Source organism: Wasmannia auropunctata, unplaced genomic scaffold (assembly GCF_000956235.1).
Source record: "Wasmannia auropunctata unplaced genomic scaffold, wasmannia.A_1.0 LD336116.1, whole genome shotgun sequence".
NCBI lineage: Eukaryota > Metazoa > Arthropoda > Insecta > Hymenoptera > Formicidae > Wasmannia > Wasmannia auropunctata.
Genome location: NW_012026774.1, coordinates 2,732,146 through 2,752,769, shown reverse-complemented (window position 1 = coordinate 2,752,769; position 20,624 = coordinate 2,732,146). Strand labels below are relative to the sequence as shown.

The window sequence follows — 20,624 nt, the reverse complement described above, 5'->3', positions numbered from 1 at the left end:
GCCGTCGATCACGTGCATCCGCACTCATATACGCGCGATTGTATCCCCCCGCGTTTATACTCGCGAAACTCATCGCGATACACTAACCCGACGGCGCGTCCAACGTTTCGACGTAGAAGGTGAACTATCGTTTATCACTATCGCCTCTTCTTCTTCATCTTCATTTTTTTCGCGTCTCGCGGCGATACGGACACTTTTTTCTTCGCGACTGTGTGTTTCGTCGAAACGATATGTGCCAGCGTAAACGCGATGATCCCCAGTTAAGAAAACGAATCGAGGCCACGCACGTGGAGAACGCGCTCGCGATATTATACGTCCGCAAGTACCGGCGAGGGTGAGGCAGTGCGGTTGGGGATTATCCGCGCGGGGAGCGAGATAATCGTGACGAAAGTTTTCACGAAGAAGCTACGGTGGACCAGTTAACGGGATTTCGTTAAAGATACGGCTCCAGATTTCTTCTCCAGCGTCGTAATCTGTTGAAAACTGATCGACCCTCTGCATCGGCCATACGAGTCGACTCTGGCAATTCGATCAGAAGATCGTAATTATTAAAAATTGTAAATTGCAGTTTACAATTTTTTGAAAGAGAACGTCAAGAATTAACAAGCATCAAATATACGTTGATATATCGAAGCTGCGAGATTGTACGGAGTAAGGAGTTCATATATCAAATTAATATTATTTCGTAATTTTTCCCTCTCTTTTTTCGTCGAAAGAGATACGCGATTTGTGTATACGTACAATTTTTTGTCGATTTCTTGCTACCTGTATTTTTATCTAACAAAAAGAAATAAGATCTAAGGAATAGCGTTTCTTGTTTATATTGCTAGAAATACAAATAAAAGGAATATTCCTGAGGGAAACCGAGGGAAAAGCTGTGCGACCATAAATCGCGTTGCCTTCACGTCGCAGTTATCTATCATCACTCTTGTTAGGAGTAATCGTCACAGACGTCGTCGACATTGACGTTTTGTCATATCGCAGTTATTCACCGTTCCGAAAACAAATAACAGCGAATTATTCTCACAGAACGTTAGAAATGATTTTTCCTAATTTGGGAAATAATTATAATAATCATGCCTGTTAGCGATTCGCTTTCGATCTCCTATTTTTTTATGTCGAACAAATTCTTAATGCTTACATATTTCTAATTTACAATTCAATATCTTTTGCGCATCGCGCAAAATACCCGGAACATTAATCAGGTTTCATTGCCCAATGAATTACATGATACGTCGATACGTCGATACGCGTGACTTCGTGCGAGGGAGGATTCTTAATTGAACAATATTAACGACTCCATTCAATAGAGCCACATTCTGCGCACGTTTTACGTCGTAGAAAATCCGACATGAATTAAGAAATATCTTCTTCCGTACAGCTGTCAAGTTATTTAATGGCATAATTACTAATATATAATTGTGAGCTGAAGCGGCATAGCCTCTCTGATCGAACGGTGTCTAATCTCGTTGTAAACAAAGCTCCCTAGTTCTAATCTAATCTAAGCGCTCTTAGACGAAAACATCCAACAATCTGTTTTTCGTTTCTCACGAAATAAATTGCGTAAACAATCGCGATTATTCGAACCGAAATCGAGGCAGATCAGCATCGGTTTAGCGCCGTGTATCGACCGCATCCGTGGCATTCGCCCGCCGCGATACCTGTACTGTGAAAATAACGAGAATCCAGATAAGGGATCGCGACAATTATATCGGCATCCGTGGAGGAAAATTATTTCCCCCCTGACATATTGAAATCTCTCATCGAACATTTCGTTATACTATACTTATGACACATTCTGCGTCGTATGTATTAAAAAATTGCTCGATTCCCGTGGAAATGTGTTGAAAATGTCGTGCAACAGTTTTTTTTTCTTGCGTCAATTTCACTTCGATCAGGCCCGCCGCACCCTCGCGTATAGACGATATTACTGCTTGATAACGATTTTTCAACCATTTTCCTACATCCACTCGCGGCATAGTATTAGTGCATTCATTCTACCAAAACAAACGTAATTATATCGCTTAAGCTCCGTAAAAAATCGCGCCCCACGATTAAATGAAGTTTATTACATCGAATTAATTGAAGAAAAACAACTCGTTAATGATATCTTAACGTGCCCCCCCCAATGCACTTTGTGCCTTGGGGCCGAAGTTTAGTTCCGTGTTTCTGCGCATGTTTAGCGTATATGATGCAAGGCGGATTTGGTACTTTGGAACGCGATCCACATTGGTGTTTTAATAATCAAGATTCGCGCAACAGAGTGCGGAATTGTAAGAGATAAGGGTCCGCTTTCTCTAATCTCCCGCCTTACTGTTTTTTTTTGCCTCTCAATGCCATAAAACGCTCTCGTGCGCGGCCAGTTCTCGGAAAGCGTGTATAACAGTTCGGAAGCAGTTACAAAAGGTAGCGGACTAATTCGAGCTTCAGCACCTACGACAGCACGCTCGGACCTGCGCTGAAGCTTCGGTATGTCAGCGGGAAGTAAAACGAATCAGTATTATAACGCACCCCGCACGATGAGGGTTCGTTGTCAATAGCGCGCAGGGGCGAGACGATTGCAAGTGGATCGCGATCGGCGGATGTCACTTCAAAGTATATTACTTTGCATTCGGCACGCTCTGCTCTGCGGCTAGCTGACTTGCGATGTAGAGGATTTACGCGATCGTTTAACCCGGCACGCTCTGCTGCAACGTGAAGGCGATTCCACCCCCGATTTTCTCGCGTAAGACACAAAACGATACAAACGTCTTATAAAGCGTACTTTTTGTCTGAAAATTATTTTGCTATATTTGAAGCATTAAGTGTCTGTTTATATTTAAATATTTTTTTACGAACTAAACGGAATAAATTAATTTTTTAAGCTAAAAAGTTTTCGCAAAATTATCTTACGTTTTCGGATTAAACGTAGAAGATGGAAAAGAACATTAATTTGTTTTAATAATGATTTAAAAAATAAAAAATTAAATAAAAAACGATTAAACGTAGAAGATGGAAAAGAATATTAATTTGTTTTAATAATGATTTAAAAAATAAAAATTTAAAGAGATTTTTTTAAATATTTTCATCGTATCTTTTTTTCTTCGCTTTAGTTATCCGCGTTTTAGATTGAATCGCAGATCGATTCTATGCAATGCAACCCTTCGGAAGTGATGTAACTTGTCTATTATACGTTTAAAGGCCAAATCGCTAAACACAAATAAACAAGATCTGGCAAACATTCGTCATGAAGACGTACATCTGCGCGAATTGTTGTGCATTCCGCCGGAACAGATTCTCTTTAGATGCATTAGCCCGATCCATTATTTCCCAAACTTCCCCGAGCTAAAAGTGTGAGCATGAAATATCTCGAATTTACAGTAGACATTAAGCTCGTTACAATAGACATTACGAGTCTTATCCTCCGACATTCTCTTCATTGTCCTATAAACTTCCGGGTAGGGAGAAAATATTTTGAAATAATTCCGCAATTAGAACAAGGAAATAGACGGAGTTGCGAAAGATATATATATTTATATATATATATATATTTAATGTGATATCGAACTGTTGACGGTTTCAGATGATTGATAATTTGATCTTCAACGATATGGGGAACATGATGCAATTAGGCGAGATCGAGGACGAGGAGAGCCTCAAGTGCAACGACACAGATCGCGCGGAATTGCCAATCGAGTTCCGCTTCAATGACGGCCACTTGGTGACGATAATCACTTACAGCATCCTGATGGTGATATCGGCCATTGGAAATATTTCCGTGCTGACTATAATAAAGAAACGAAAGTCCAAGTCCCGGATACAGAACCTCGTGATGCACTTGTCGATCGCCGACCTCTTTGTAAGTAAAACACGATTGCGGGCGCAAATAACTTACATACGATAAAGTGTAATCGTGCCGCACGCGATTTGCGCGTAAATTTAGTAACTGATATGGGACGTGTCGCATCTTATCATCGTCCAGGTGACGTTCCTGATGATGCCGTTCGAAATCGGATGGGCGAGCACGGTGTCCTGGGAGGCAGGAGACGCGATGTGTCGCATAATGGCTTTCTTCAGGATGTTCGGCCTCTACCTTTCGTCCTTCGTAATAGTCTGCATAAGCATCGACAGGTCGGCACAACGATTAAGCCACATAGACCGCAATCATTCCGCGATCACATTTCGCGATCATTTCGCGACACATTTCCTCCAGTTAACTGGAACATTTAGCTCCGTTCCGTTGAACGTCACACACGTTAACATAAACATTCGTGGTACTTAGGGGTGATCGGGCATTTTAGATAAGACTACGCGTTCACGTGTCCTCATCTTCCAGATATTACGCCGTGATGCGACCCCTCCAAATACTAGATGTTCACAGGAGAGGGAAAATATTGCTGGCGCTCGCGTGGATTGCCTCCGTACTTTGTTCCATGCCGCAGGTGCGCTAACTTTTACAGTATTTTTATATACGCAAACATATATCAGTACGAGATGAACGCGAGTCATTTCGCTTCGTGACTGGCGTTAAACAGCGCGTGTCTCGTTCATCCTCCGTAGATGTTGGTGTTCCATCTCGAGACGCATCCGAATTACCCCTGTTATACCCAATGCATAACGTTCAATATCTTCCCGTCGTACATACACGAAGTTTCGTACAGCTTGTTCGGCATGGTGGCGATGTATTGGTTCCCCCTGATCGTAATATTCTACACTTACACCAGCATCTTCATGGAGATCTGCCGCAGATCCAGGGAGAGGGGCGAAGGTAACGATATCGAATGTAATTTATCGTGCTCTGTAAGAATTATCGCGCGCTTCTTAATTCATTAAAAATTAATAGAGAAGTTTATCTATAAGTACAGATCTAATAATACGTTTAGCGCTTGGTAATGAATGCGATCGTGACATATACTAAGAGGCATTCCTTGCAGACAGAATACGTCGCTCCTCGTGCGGTTTCCTAAGCCGAGCGCGAGTACGCACTTTAAAAATGACGATAACCATTATCGCCGTCTTCACTATCTGCTGGAGTCCTTACTACGTGATGAGCGTTTGGTAAGTCTGCGAGATCTCTCTCTTTTTTTTAATTTCCGCCGTATTTTGCCCGTCGGGGCTAAAAAATCGATCGCGATACTATAGTATAAGTAGTATACACGCGTTCTAAAAGTCAACAATATCGCCGAACAAGATTGTGCAGACGTAAAAATACTGATGATACACACGACTTTGACGCGGCGGGGTTCACGGCCATATAGATACGCGAATTCTGTCTCTTATGAAAAAGAAAAGTAACGTCTCGGATTAAGAGACTCGCCACTTTGATTCTGAATGATCTTTATCGGCGAAACGCGTGCAAACAGGTACTGGATCGATCGATCGTCGGCCGTCAAAGTCGACCCACGCATTCAGAGAGCTCTTTTCTTCTTCGCGTGCACCAACTCCAGCATGAATCCCATCATCTACGGCATCTTTAATATACGGCAAAGAAACAGAGTAAGTATTGAACGGAGTTTCCAATTGTAACGGTGATAAATTCTCAATAAAGCCTTTACAGTTCGAGACATCATTAACTTCGTTACGATAACATTTCATATAAAATCATCGAATTATTTAATCGATAAAGTTGCATGGAAGATTTAGATATTCAATATGCGTGCCTATGTAACGATCTTGCAGCCGACGTTAATAAAATAGTCAGTTTGAGCGTGAAATGGAACTCGAGTCAGGACGAATTCGTGTAATCGTCATATCAATTCGATTATTCACGCTTCACGTGTCGTTAACGCATATACCACGTTTGTCCGTGCGATATCGCAACAGATATTTTAACACCTCGCGAAGGCGAGAATTCGTACCTGCGTGAAAGATTGAAAAAGAAATATATTTCCACAAATCAATCGCTCTCTTGCCTGCTTATAAAAATTAAAAAGTTACACTAACAAGTTAATTTTTTTGTTTTAATTTCTACTAACGCATTTAGCTAATCTAAGCTAACAATTGGCTGTTGCCTGTATTTTCAGGCACAGCTTCAGTCCCATCCCCTTCTGAGGCCCGTCAACACAACTGTGGAACTTCCGATCGTCGCGTACGCCAGAGATTCCATTTTCACCGTTTTCATAATAGCCCTGCCGGTCCTCTTTAACCCACCGATCTCATATAACAGACGTTCATCGCATGATCGTAATGGTAATTTGCTATCTCGAGTACTAATTGATAAGTAAACCCTCCCACGCGTATTGCATCCGCATGTTTCCCCAAGCGCGATTAATATCAGAGCGATTGCACGTTGTTGCTTTTGAAGAGATTGGGGAAAGAGGGAACATCTGAAGACTCAATGTCTGAAGCAGACACGCGAAGGCGTTTTTCAAGAAAAACGTCCGAAACGCCTTTCAAGACGTCGATTTAGACGAGATTTGGGGCTTTCGACACAGAACTCCACAGGTTCCACGAAAATCTCTATTTTCGTTCTAGGCGCCGTTACGTACAGCCACCATCGAGACCCGGGTCACGCCGCTGTCTCTATCCGTCAAACTCCTCGATTGACAATGAATGCGACGTTCGTCGGCTCGAACAGATGAGTCTAAACCAACGACGGACGTTGGTGTTGGCGCGGCGAGTACCTGCGTACTTTTTACGAAAATAAATTTTAGCAGTAGCGCTGTTACGAAGCTGTAACTGATGCGCTTTACGGCATGACGGTCGCATCCACGCGCGGATATTATCCGAAAAAAAAAAACACGAACTCGTGCGGTGCAGAGCTATCGAAAATTCGAAAAGTTCCTCGTTTTACTCTGCCAGATGCATGACGAGACGAAAGCGCCTCGATCGAATCGCGCCTTGCGATGAAGAATCCTCTGACGAAATTGCACGATAAAGACGAAAAAAAAACACGGAGATTTTTCTAAGTGAATTGTGTGTATTCGTTCGTCTCTATAGATATGTATTTATTTCGAAGTTTTAGATAAGAATCTTTAAAAGTGTAAAAAGATTCTCTATATAGGCTAAGTTATTTTATACGTATATTTGTTACGACATAAGCAAACGTTGCAAATGCAACCGCGTATGTGCTTCGTCGGGTATGTGTTCTTTCTTTTTTAATATATATATATATATATATATATACATACACTTTCGCGACGCAAGGTTGTGCAAACAAGTTACGTAAGCTATTTATACACCGCTTATGTTCCCGTATATATTTTTATAAGGAGGAAAAATATATCGAAGAAAATGTGTGTGTTTGCATTTTCGCACGCGCAATCTCCTTTCGTCACTTTAAAATCTTTTAAACGATAAACTCGTGTAATCAACCTATATTGTTTCTATCCATATCTGTTTTCTGTAAATAAAAAAATAAAATAATTGTAATTTATGTGCGTAATTGTTGTAAATTTATATGATGCACGTGTATAATGTTACAGATTGCCGTCCCTGCGTGAATCGTGGGTAACGTAATACGTACGTTACACGTAATAATGTATTTCGGTTCGTAACAGGTAAGGGAGTCAGAGCGTAAGCGTCTTTCCCGGAATCAGACGCATCTCTGCAGCCGTTCGCCAGCTCAGAGCCAGCTGAATTGAGTTAAATCTGCGTGACTCTCCGTGGCCGGGTCTGGTACACATGACGGGGCCAGAGTTACGCACATACATCGCGACTCGGCCCGCATACATCCCGCGTTATCCGTAATGTCGGTCAATTAGGATGGAAAATTGATCGCATGGTACATACGGCGCGGCCGCGCAAAGTCTCGCGGTCAGCATCCGACACGGCTGAAGCGCAGTTAATAACGAGGACGAAATGACGGCAGCGGTCCAAAGCGGCCCCTTTCGTTCCGCGCGTTCGCAACGGCACGTGTATCGCGTGGACGAAAAATGTGGTATGTCACGTGTCGAAGCGCAAAAGCAAAATATATGTCGCTACGTTGAACGTCGATTGAGAAGAAGGCGATTATCTCCCGCCCGTAAATTTGCAGGATCCCCCGGATGTTACAAATCAACCTGATCGCAATTAGAATCGTCGTCGATCGTCGATCGGGTGTTCGACGAAACCTGAAAAGAGTTAATAGAAATACGAAGAAACTTAGTAATTTGCATAAATCGCAAATACCTAAAGTTGTCGTATGTTTAACGTCGGGACACTACTTACGCGCAGGATTACATTGATATATAGATTCGATCGTACATCGTCTCTTAGTTAACGTTCGACTACATCGAACTCGATGATTAAATTTCGGATAAATGATACATGAAATAAAATTTTTTTTGGAGACACCGTGTATATCACCATGAAAACTAAGCTTTCTGCAGCGTGTCTACGGTTTGAAACTGGTGTGGTTGTGTAGGTGGGACCACTTCCCACACACGCGTAACTGGCACACCACAGCGACATTGTTACATACCTGTTGCAAGGTCCGTCGCATCGGAAAGACCTAAACTCCCGTAAGAGGAACTCTCTCCGAGATTGGAGAGACGCGTTTTTACTTATGGAAAAAGAAATCACTGCGTAATTATAAAAGTCGGAGTTATGAGCGCAGAAAATTACTATATAGAATAATAATTAATTCGTATAAGAATTAATTTCCTTGTTGCGACCTGTCTGTACACATTATCGCGATGTGGTGACAGTTTTATAGGTGTATATATATATACAAAATTTAAATAACACGGTATGCTAATGTGCGAATGAGTGTATTGCATATTAATCGATTTCGCCGAGAAGTTCCTCGTGTCACCGTAGAAGGAAGCGTTTAATTTATATTAGCGCCAGCTCTGACGCGCCTTTCCGCTATGACTATTTCATATCGTTGAAAGAACAGCTCGTGGGCGGGTGCACACAATAATACCGGAGTAATGTATTGATGATATCAGGACTAATCATTCGACCAGATCATACGGCAATAATACTGCTTACTCCACTATCCATTTTCAATTGTAGAATTGATTTAATCAAGCGCGTTTACTATTGCAGCAAAATGTAAATTTCACACAAAAGTAACATACATTTAATTAAATAATTCATTTTCATATATGAAATATTTTCCACGGATAAGCATAATTAATTCTTCTCTCCTGCTCTCCCGGTCGTTCTCAATTTAATTATAAATTAATTATACATTCGCGCATAAAGGTTTTATTTGCGAACTTTATTTCTTTATTCTTATCTTTTTATTTCCATCGTTTGTTTGCGAGATTAATTTTATATCCCAAAGAGAACCTGTCACGGTCTTGTCCTATTCTTTTCCTTTAGAGATGCAATCACAGTTTGCAATCCGTTTAATAATAAAGAATAATAAAATAATAATGATCCTGATTTATCTTAATTCATCAGTGTTTTCTCTTGCTGCATATCAGGCGGCACAAAATCTCGTTCGTAAAGCCGTCTTCGTGGGCGACGTATAAAGTCGCGGACGGTCCGCATCCGCGCTCCAGTCGGCGGCCGTGCCTTCTGCATCCGCGCGCGTGCCGTCGTATCCGTCAGAATCCATCGCACCGCGATCCCGCGAGACGAGAGAGTGGTACAGAGGGAATCGCAGGGAATTCGTGTTTCACTTTCCAATTCTCAGGGAATCAACCGGCTACGGACGATACTGAATACTCGCGCGGAGTGTGCGTGTCGAGATCGCGTTCAGGATGCGGCTACCGATTTTGCTGATCCTCGGGCTGCTGGTTGTCTGCGCCGTCGATGGTAGCGTCATATCCGACGAAGGTAAAGGTTTTGATTATTTTAGGAAAGTGACGAATATATTTACGGGAGGGCAATTCCATGTTGAGACGAATTAATGACGAACGTGTTACTCCGATTCCACGTCCTCTTCTCGCGAAAATAAAATATTTCTTCCGCTATTTTCTCCGCGCGTTTCTCTTAGACTGCACTGTCGAAGACCATTCTTGGCGCGACAAGAAACCCGGTAGTAACGTGAGATCGGTGAAACATCTCCACGGCTAGGTGCAACTCTTGTTGCCTGAGTGGTTGACTGAGCGATCAACTTTTGATCGCTCAACTCTTGTTTTATCGCAGAATTCTTTATATTATATTTTTTTAAGCGTATATCAAACAACGCGAATAAACTACAACTTTCTAATTAATAAATTAGTAATTGAGCGGTTTATTCGACGAAGGATTATTTTTACTTATGCTATATTCTTTTCTTTTTATCCTGTCGCCTTACGACAGCTCTGACCGCGAGCCTGCAGGATGCCTGGTACAGCGATGAGTTCATTATCGCGTTATCAAAGTCCAACATCAAAGAAAAGAAGAGGCAATCCGGCGGTTCGATCGAGACCCTGCTGGCCGTGAAATATCAAGGCACGAAAACGAAACTGGTGCTTCTGGTCGATCGACGAACGAAACGCGGTGAGCGAAACGGATTTACCTGAATCGCGGGTCTCCTGCAAATTTTCACATTGCGGTTATTTACAACTCTTAATGCTCGTCGTTCCAGTTATACTCGAGAGCCTCGATGAATCCGGTCGACGTAGCGCCTCGCACGTCAAAGTGGACAGCCTCTCGGTGAACACCCCTATGAAAAGTCTGATTATGCTGGTGCATCAGGCGCAACCTAATACTCGCGTGGACATGTTCGTCGACTGTATTTACGCGGGTTCCATACCGTTAAAGAAAACTTTCCGCGATATATTCGAAACCGAGGACAACCCGTCCGTGGAAGTAGTAAGTGTTTTTGCCTCTTCCGCACAGAATATACTTTTCGCAACGGTCTTAGCTTAGATAAGTCGTGGACATATTTTTTTTTTTATTATTCTTAATTTAAACGCGAAGACATTGTCCGAAGTCGCTTCTTGAACGCTAAATCTATAAAAAGAAATTTCCGCTTGTTTTTTTCGCGTCAATTCAATTTCGCACGATATTATTTATCGCTGCTGCTTTCTTCGCTGCACGATCGTACGGCAGTTTCTTATTTACCTGCTGCTCGTGACGTCCACAAACGTGGGACGACGTCTTTCCAAATATGGTTGACGAGACCTAAGCTAGTTGCTTCTGTTACGTGCACCTGGTTGGCTTACCCAACCCAGACACAATCCCTGACTACTCGGATGAATTGAATTCGTTTCAATGAATTATTCGCGCCCTATTTCTGTCAAGAGCATAATAATGTAATAACATTCCGACTTTATGCAATGCCGTAATTACAATTGTTTTCTATTCTTGACAATTCTCATGTATTTTTATTTTTTTTCATCTCTAAAGTAAAAATTATTCTTTAAATTCGTGTTGATTTTGACAGTATTAAAAATACAATTGTTAATTTTTCTCGACAATATATATATTATATACAATTCTTTTGTATGGATATCAAATGCAATATATTCATATTCTATCTAACTGATTTATTTAATTAAAACATATTTGATTAGTATTAATTTATTAACAAATTTTTAACAAAGACTTCAAAATGTTCTTTTAGTTCAGAGATCGAAAATGCCGGATAAAGGTGTATCAGACGTCAACCATCACCGAGGTGCTGAGAAAGGAGCAATGCCCTGAAAATCTAACGGGTATGAAGCAACCTTCGTTATCCGATACGAAAACACGACCCATCGATTCCGATGAGGACGATCAAAAGAAACCTATGGATCGACCTGACACCGACTCGAGTGACGGAATTGACGAAGGGGCGTCGAGTGTATCGGATAACGGTGTGTCATCTTTCAGTAGCGCGAAACATCCCTGGGATCACAAGAAACCTTCCGATAAGAAGGACAACCACGGCCTTCCGAGCGATCACGCGGGACATCCGGGAGGCAAAGGCAAGCCAAATAAATACGATCCATACGGCTCTGCCAATCCGTTTATTCAAACCGGAAAATCGGACGAAACAGACGATCATAATTATCCAGACGGATCTCGACCTTCGTCAATCACTCCGCAATCTTCAAAATTTCCCAAAAGACCGTATCAAACTGGGCCCACTAAACGACCTGTACTTGGTCCCACTAAACGACCCGTATTTGGACCCACTAAACGACCTAACAATCAACTAACTTCGAAACCCGATTATAGCTTCGATAAACCTGAACGATCGGATGAAACGGACAATCTTGACTATCCGAACGGATCTCCACAATTCACGTCGCAGTCTCCGGCATTTCCCGCTAAACGTCCTAAGAAACCTGGATTCACTAAACCCGCTCAATCAGGTTCTAACAAACAACCTGACGGATGGAGTCCGCATGATTCTGACAAAAATTCTTTGATACCAGACGAGTCTGCTGAGTATAAACCTCGCAATCCCAAGCGACCTGGTCGAAGTCCGTACTCCGGTAACACGCACGATGGGTACCCCTATCCGAATCAGACGGACATGGATTCATCGGATGAATCCGGTAACAGGAAGCCCAGGAGAGGCGACATCGGAATACAGAGTCTGGAAGAGGGTGAGTGAGATAAGGCGGACGTTTAAATAAGTCGTTTAACGCGTTCTCACGGGAGGTGTTTTCCAGAATGTCAGACCGACACTCGGATCGTGAAAGCCTTGAACGAATTAATTAACGCTACCAGAAAGCTCTGGAGGGAACTGGAACTAAATGTGAGTTAGGCATGCTTTATTGCTATTTCTTCACTGTATGTGAATTGGTATTTTTGATTCTCAAATTAATACCTTGATTTCGTATTAAGATAAATACAAAAAGAATCTCAAAACACGTTATATTTCTTTTCAATTATATTTAATTAAATAAAAATACTTTTAATATTTAATATGTGTTTATTTATTATTAAAATATTTCGGCAGAAGGAACAGTTAACGTTATAAAAAAAAATTCAATTATTAAAAAAATATATACATGTGCAACTTGAAGGACTTACGGACTCATCGTTTTTCGTTTTGCAGAGGATGGAAACCCAGCATCTTCGTCATTTGATCGAAAACTGCTCGGCGTGTCGTACCGGTGAGTGACGTTCCGTCGTATTGAAAGGACATGTGCTCGAAAAATAACAGTTCTTTTAACTTAGAAGCTAGCCAAAACCGCATCGTAATGCCAGTTGAATGAGTCTTATTAATCTATCTCACGCGCGTCGTCCTTCACACCCTCTGAACTTAATCTGTACGTGGCAATTGTCAGCGGAGAGACTATACCTATTTATATGCAACGAGTTGTATTAAGCAATCTTACAACGCAATAAATGCCTGTTGTTAGAAAAAATTCAACTTTGTTGTGACTCTTATGTTCTTGCGTTGCGCAATCTATAAGCACATACTTGCATTTAGATATCTCTTTCTCGATATGTGGGCAGTTAACCGGGACCTTAAGCATTTAAAACGCGATATTTGTATCCGCAAAGAATTAAACGTCGTTTATTTCTCCGAGCTAATCGTCCTTGTCGATGACAGATTTACAATTTATTACGAAGATCCTGCTGCGGTATAATCGAGAAAAATTTTACTTGCGCTTTCTCTCTTCTCTTTCTTTTTTTCTTTCTTTAGATAAATGTTTCGATATCAGAAATTAGAATTTGAAATTAGGATGGACAGCTTTGCAAGTGCGTCACTGTTATCCCTATTACACTGTCTCTATTCTAAGGAGGTCAAGAACGCGCAGGATCCGCGACGTCGATCTAAAGTCGATCTCTTTAAGCACACGTATATATACATATGTATACATATATATACCACTTGCACGTGCACGTACGACACGCTGGGCCGTCGCATAATTTTCTGGGCCCGCTCGACGGTGCGCATTGGGCGCGTATTGGGAGGACCGGCTATCGAAAATCCCCCGAAAATTGGCAATTGACTCGTCACTCGAGCCGTGATCCCGGTAATTCCGTAGTGACACCGCCGCCGTCCACGTGCGACCATAACTCCCCGTGCTACCCCGGCGTCGATTGCCGTAACACACCGAGCGGACCCCAGTGCGGCCCCTGTCGACACGGTTACTCCGGAGACGGACGGGTCTGCGCCAAAATCCACGTCATCACCTGCATCCAACGGCCGTGCTTCCAGGGGGTGCGGTGTTACGATGACGACGACGCTGGTTACAGGTAAGAAATCGTCTCACCAAATCTACAGCAATTATATAAATCTATGATAGAGAATAAGACGAAAGTCTGTATAAAATTGACAATTCAAAATGACATCTTAATTAATGATGATATATGTATACATGTATAAGTTTCATGAGAGCCTCTGTACAAATTTGAGTAATTCTGTTTTTTTTTTTTTTCAGATGCGACAGGTGTCCAAGCGGATACGTCGGCGACGGCGAAAGATGTGAGAGGATAAGAAACCCCTGCGACCATCACCCGTGTCACCCGGAAGTCAAATGCTACCCCACTCATAGTCCACCGTATTTCAAGTAAACGTTTCACGAGCATATATTTTCTTCGGATTTTATCTAATTTTTACTGAAATGAATTCTCTCTGTAATAGCATGAAAACTTGTTTTTAAGAAAAACTCGTTTCTCAAAATTACGCAATCAACAACCTTTGATGTAAAAAGGGCATAGCAGGATAAGCATGTGAGTTTCTGCCCCCAGCCGGATCCGGTCGAGATTTTAACTATAATTCACCATTGACTAGAGTCTCTACTCTCACCACTGTCATCAGCAGTCCATTCTATATGTCGATGGGGGGGATCTCACACTGTCACAAGCTCCCCACATCGCGCGCGACCATGACGCGAGCACCGCACACGCACCATCAAGAACTTTAATTTGTTTAACTATGTATTACTCTTTCAATAATTTTGAAAATTTTTTACATGACAGCGTGAGATCCTCCCCATCGACATATAGAATGGACTGCTGATGATAGTGATGATAAGGGTAGAGACTGTAGAAGTCTCATCACTGTCATCAGCAGTCCATTCTATATGTCGATGGGGTGGAGGGGATCTCACGCTGTCACAACTGTCACAAGCTTCCCTCATCACGCGCGATCATAACGCGATCAGAGCACGCGCACCATTGAGAAATTTAATTTGTTTAACTACGTATTACTCTTTCAATCATTTCGAAAATTTTTTACGTTATACTGAAGTACTTAAAGCTTCTTTTATTAACAATAGTAGTGTGTCAATCGCATCTCATTAAAAAAAACTCAAAAAAAATTTAACAATTTTTTAAAACAATTTCCATTTGACACAATTGACTCTTAATTTTTTTTAAACATTATTCCATTGAACCCCATGTATATAATTTTTTTCATCAAAATCGGTCAAGTCGTTATCGAAAAAATTTTTTTTTCGTTTATCCTTTATATCCTCGTAACTCCCATAGAAACCATATTTGAGATATATGTTTTTGGGGCAATAACACATATATACCAATGGTGACTGGAGTTAAAATATAGTTAAAATCTCGACTAGATCCGACTGGGGGTAGAACTCACATGCTTATCCTCCTATGTCCTTTGAGATAAAAAAATATAAAGATTTCTACGCTCAGCTTTTTCTCCAAGTTTATATTCTCTAGTCTCTTATAGTCTATATTTTTTTCCGCATAGAATGGGTCATTCGAATACGCGTATTTTATGGTTCTTGTCAATCTCAATACGTGATCCAGATGCGGTTCATGTCCGTTGGGGTATGTGGGTAACGGCACGGTCTGCCTCGACGCGAACGAATGCGAGCTGGTGCGACCCTGTCATCCCGGAGTGCGGTGCATCAATCTCCATCCTGGATACAGATGCGACCGATGCCCGAGAGGTTACACGGGGCCGATGACGGAAGGCGTCGGTGTCGAGATGGCCAGAACGCGAAAACAGATCTGCCAGGACGTAAACGAGTGCGAGATCAACAACGGCGGATGTGATCCCTATTCGGATTGTATTAACACGGAGGTGAGAATAGATCCATTTAACTGTGCTGGAATCTATCTTTCGTTTCTACGTTTCAAATGTCGCACTCTGCTCTTTCAGGGATCCTACAGATGCGGTTCGTGCAAAAGTGGTTACGTCGGCAATCAAACGACGGGATGTCATCTTCACCATGACGTCTGCCCGGATCTGATAACGGCCTGTGATGTCAATGCCTATTGCATTGCCATGTACGCGAACGAATATACATGCAAGGTGAGCGTCCCCTTTATGTGTCATCCAATGAAAACTGACGAAAGATCGAAATTCATACAGAATACTTGGATCTATGTGATTCAGGAATAATTTCAGCTGCAAATAAAAGCTGCAAAATATCGGATAAAAAAAAGTATACGTATGATATTGCTATATAAAGATATTTCTCGAGAATAATTTCTCCATAGAACGTTTATAGATTAGTTATGATTTATAAATATTCCACGGGGAAAATCATACAGATTGTATGCACATGCAATAATAAAATCGCAAGTAGCTTTTAAAGAAGGATACTGCTTCGCATGCCAAACGCTTGTAAACGTGTAGGCGATCTCTTCTGCATACATTCGTAGATATCTCATATCTATGAGAGTTTTAACGCTGATTCCAAACGACTTACAATTAGAAGAGATTGACAGAGTTACTTCTCGATGGTTTGCCGTTGTCTTCTCAGAGGTAGCGATCACTTTCAAATCGACTTATATTGTTCTGGATGGGTTTGAACATGAGTTTTTGGCACAGAAAGTCGACGCGCTGCTTTTCGCCTTCACGATCGCCACACGGAAACTTATCACGAAGAATATTAAATATAAGCTTAGTGGAATAAATATAGATGTTAGAAAATTAATGAAAAATAACTGATCTTATCTTTGTAAATTTTTTAAAATTTTTGTAATTATAATAACTTGTGATTAATTTCTAATTTCGTGGTTTTTAATTATATCGAGTTATCTAATTTTACTGATTGAAGCGCGACCGATTCAATCGAAATCTTTTGCAGTGTCGCGTGGGTTGGGCCGGAAACGGGAACGTCTGCGGTCCCGACACCGACAGTGACGGCATCCCCGACAGAAGCCTTCGCTGTCACGACCGTCATTGCTACGCTGACAATTGTCCGACGGTGCCGAACAGCGGCCAGGAGGACGCCGACGAGGACGGTACCGGCGACGCTTGTGACGACGACGCCGACAACGACGGCATATTGAATCTGACCGACAATTGTATGCTCATTTATAATCCGGATCAGCTGGACAGCGACGGCGACAAGATCGGCGATGCCTGCGACAATTGCCCGACGAATTGGAATCCGAATCAGGAGGACTATGACGACGACGGCGCGGGCGACGCGTGCGATGACGATTTGGACGATGATGGTAAATCTTTGTTTGCATTTAAAACGCAGATTCGGATTAAATACAAGCAAAAAGAAATAATAAGAAATGCCAGATAAAAAGCCACGTCCCATATATTTCTTCGTTATTTTACGAGTAGAGAATGGCTACTAATTGAAGCTATCGACGATTGCAAATCTACTTCATAATTTCGCTGATAAAGGAATATCATTCAGGTATACACAACAATCAGGACAACTGTATCAAGGTGAAGAATCCGAATCAGCGCGACACCGACGCGGACGGCATCGGCGACGCCTGTGACAATTGTCCTGGCATTGGCAATTTTGACCAAAGGGATATCGACGGCGACGGCGTCGGGGACGTTTGCGACACCAACGCGGATCGCGACAGGGACGGTGTCCAGGATGACAAGGACAATTGTCCGGACGTGGCGAATCCCGGGCAGAACGACGTCGACCACGACGGCATCGGCGACGAGTGCGACGACGACATCGACGGAGATCGTGTACCCAACGGGATCGATAATTGCCCTTACGTCTACAATCCGGATCAGCGTGACCTTAATCGTAAGTTTTCAACGTACTCTTTTCTGAGAGCGTTTAGACTGTAATCTGATATTTTCTACGTTATAAGAAGAAATAAAATTTTTATATTAGAACATGAAGTCACATTGAAAATTTCTTGATTTTAAACAAGATATCGTAATATCCTTCTATGAAAGATTATTATTAATATTATTCATTGCGGAAAAGGAAGTTATTCGGACAGCGTATAGAGTAATATTTTCGTATTTTGCTTGCACATAGACGACAGAATTGGCGATGCATGCTGGAACGATAATGACAACGACACGGTTATCAATACTTACGATAACTGTCCCAATAACAGTTTAATATGGGCAACAGATTTTCGTAAATACTTTACGGTCGCTCTCGATCCACACGGTACCTCGCAGCAGGATCCCCAATGGAAAATTCACCATCAAGGTGCTGAGATTCAACAGCTTCTTAACAGCGACCCCGGAATCGCGATAGGTGAGTCTGTATCTGTCACAAAAAAACATGAAAATGACACTTATATATACGTCATAAAAATTTCAAATCGCCCTCTAATAATGTGCTCGAATTCAACGGATATATAAAAAACTAAGCTCGTAATTGATTATTAATTAATTTCTTATTCATCGTTTTCCTCATTTACAAAGGCCCGGATGAGCTGAGTAACGTTGACTTCGAGGGAACCTTCTACATCGATAACCACGACGACGACGACGATTTCGTGGGCTTTGTGTTTTCCTATCAGGATAATCGACATTTTTACGTTGTTTACTGGAAGAAGGGCGAGCAGGTCTACTGGGAACCAGCCCCGTTCCGCGCCGAAGCGGATCCCGGGATTATATTGAAGCTCGTTCAGTCCGAAACCGGACCGGGCGAGATGCTGCGAAACAGTCTCTGGCACAAGGAAGACACGCCCAATCAGGTGAGGGTCCTGTGGAAGGACCCGAGGAAGCTCGGCTGGCAGCCAAGGGTGTCGTACAGGTGGCATCTGTTGCACAGACCTAAGATCGGCCTGATCAGATTCTGGCTGTATCAGGGTACGCAGCTGGTAACCGATTCCGGGAACGTGTTCGACTCGACCCTGCAGGGTGGTAAACTAGGTGTCTATTGCTTCTCGCAGGAGATGATCACCTGGTCGGATTTAATGTACAAGTGCACAGGTAATGCGAGCAATCCCGATAGCAATTTTTACAAAGCGCAAACCTAACGTATCATCATCAGAGACTTAAATTACAATCAAAAATGTAATAGAAATATATGCAATAGAAATGTAACATTTAATTTAACGGAATAATATACTATAATTTAACAGAATATAATTAAATAATAATATAATAATATAAATAATATAAATAATAATATATTTTAACGGAACAATATAATAGGAAAATCCGCATGACATTTTAAGGTCAAAATTATAATTGTGACGTTTACAGCTAAGAAGTTAACGTTATTTTTTAGATACCGTGCCTCAGACCGTGTGGGATCAGTTACCTGATAATCTGAAGAGAGAAATTCAAGCGGAGATTACTGACAAGTATCAACAACAAATAACACAACGCAGAATGAATTACGACTTCTAAAACAGGCTCTCGATGATTTTGTCGTAACAACGAATAAATGACGAGTGCGACGATCGAATCTAAATCTCTGTAATTTTAATTTTCAAATAATCGTGGAACCACAAGCGAATTATAATTAAACAATAAAACGTCAAAATAGCGCATCTTTGACGCGTTTAAATAAACTCAATTTGCGTAAATTCAAAATTTTATGATAAATTTTGTATATTATATATAGTATATATCTATAGATATCTTGTAACAAAGATATTTAATATTCCACAAAATGACGAATATATGTAATTCTCCTATTTAATATTTCTCCAGTTAAACAATTTTTATTGCATTTAGAAAAATTAAATTATTTCAGTTTCAACATCACTGTAGAATTAAACGTACTTACCTTGTGCAAACGTAAAGAATAATACAGAGTCACAATGTAAATCGATTAATATGTATGTACGTTAACTGTAGTATATGGAACCATAATGATTTTAATGATCTTGCATTTATTTGTATGTCTCTAAGGTGCAACTTGCATAAAAGTTATTTTCGTATTTAATAGAGCAAAATAAAGTAATAATCGTCATTACGTAAATTGCACCGTTATTCGTTTAATCGCTTCACTCGTCCATTGCGTAATATCACAAACCATAAGCTTACCGAGAACATTAATATTATTCGTTTTCCATCTCTGGAAGGATAATTAGTTAATGAAGTGATATTTAGGATGGGAATTGTCGAGAAGCGGCAGGCAATATACGCAGATAATGTTTTTTTTTTCGATTAAACAGTTTATTCGTACGAAAATGTCAAAGAAAGATACGATTATTAATAATTTAACGCTGAATCATCCGATCATTCTCGTAACACGTCTAACAGAGTATGTTTTAATAGATTCTTTTTTTTCACCGATAAAACGGCAACGGCTAGAAATTACATGCGAGGAAATGATTTAAGGATAGAACTTAAAGAGAAACCTTTTTTCTCTTGAGCTTTCCGCGCGAAAGCCAAGTAAGTATACCGGCGCGAGATAGCGAATCTCGCGGAGACGTGAGAGACAACGGAACGGCGTAACGGAACGGACGCTGTGAGGTATTATTAAATTCGAATTCCTTTTATTCGCTTCGCTCACAGACGTTGCGTGACGCTGAGGAATTAACTCGAGTAATTAATTCGTGGCTCCCTAAGTTAATGATCCTTATTGAAATTGACGTAAACAGTCTTCTTACAATGCTTGTTCCCTTGCGGCATTTTACAGTAATCGAGACGAGATTTGTTTTTTTTCTTTTCGCGAAACCCGTCGATCGCCATCGCCGCGACTCCCGTGACGAGACGGCCGAATCCTGCTATTCTTCGA

At 41.4% G+C, this 20,624-nt stretch overlaps 2 protein-coding genes across 6 annotated transcripts; both read left to right on the top strand.

The window, feature by feature from the left end:
- Nucleotides 1-32: 32 nt before the first annotated feature.
- On the top strand, nt 33-6,718 carry LOC105462864 (gonadotropin-releasing hormone II receptor). Of its 5 annotated transcripts, none has more exons than XM_011709736.1 (8): nt 33-651; nt 3,563-3,838; nt 3,962-4,110; nt 4,316-4,421; nt 4,540-4,747; nt 4,914-5,037; nt 5,343-5,475; nt 6,003-6,440. In XM_011709736.1, the coding sequence occupies exons 2-8, from the start codon at nt 3,563-3,565 to the stop codon at nt 6,201-6,203; spliced, it is 1,197 nt and encodes a 398-aa protein (XP_011708038.1). In that variant the 5' UTR covers nt 33-651; the 3' UTR covers nt 6,204-6,440. The 5 variants fall into 5 exon arrangements, with proteins under 5 accessions (XP_011708038.1, XP_011708073.1, XP_011708064.1 ...); XM_011709771.1 differs by lacking the exon at nt 6,003-6,440 and adding an exon at nt 6,454-6,718 and having other exon boundaries at nt 43-651; XM_011709762.1 differs by having other exon boundaries at nt 57-119.
- A 2,658-nt stretch (nt 6,719-9,376) lies between these two features.
- Nucleotides 9,377-19,862, top strand: LOC105462854 (cartilage oligomeric matrix protein). The gene is given in 15 exon segments (XM_011709726.1): nt 9,377-9,687; nt 10,156-10,335; nt 10,424-10,650; nt 11,405-12,374; nt 12,441-12,526; nt 12,830-12,896; nt 13,770-13,980; nt 14,166-14,294; nt 15,502-15,778; nt 15,857-16,009; nt 16,791-17,163; nt 17,358-17,711; nt 17,952-18,179; nt 18,350-18,862; nt 19,164-19,862. Coding segments are annotated over 15 exon segments (3,966 nt in total). The 5' UTR covers nt 9,377-9,611; the 3' UTR covers nt 19,286-19,862.
- The last annotated feature ends 762 nt before the right edge of the window (nt 19,863-20,624 follow it).

What these genes read in the sequence shown, in the direction of transcription:
- LOC105462864 (XM_011709736.1), top strand. Translation starts at nt 3,563, where the DNA reads ATGATTGATAATTTGATCTTCAACGATATGGGGAACATGATGCAATTA. An exon ending in GTCTGCATAAGCATCGACAG is followed by an intron (nt 4,111 to 4,315) that starts GTCGGCACAACG and finishes CTCATCTTCCAG; the next exon opens with ATATTACGCCGTGATGCGAC. An exon ending in ATCCAGGGAGAGGGGCGAAG is followed by an intron (nt 4,748 to 4,913) that starts GTAACGATATCG and finishes CATTCCTTGCAG; the next exon opens with ACAGAATACGTCGCTCCTCG.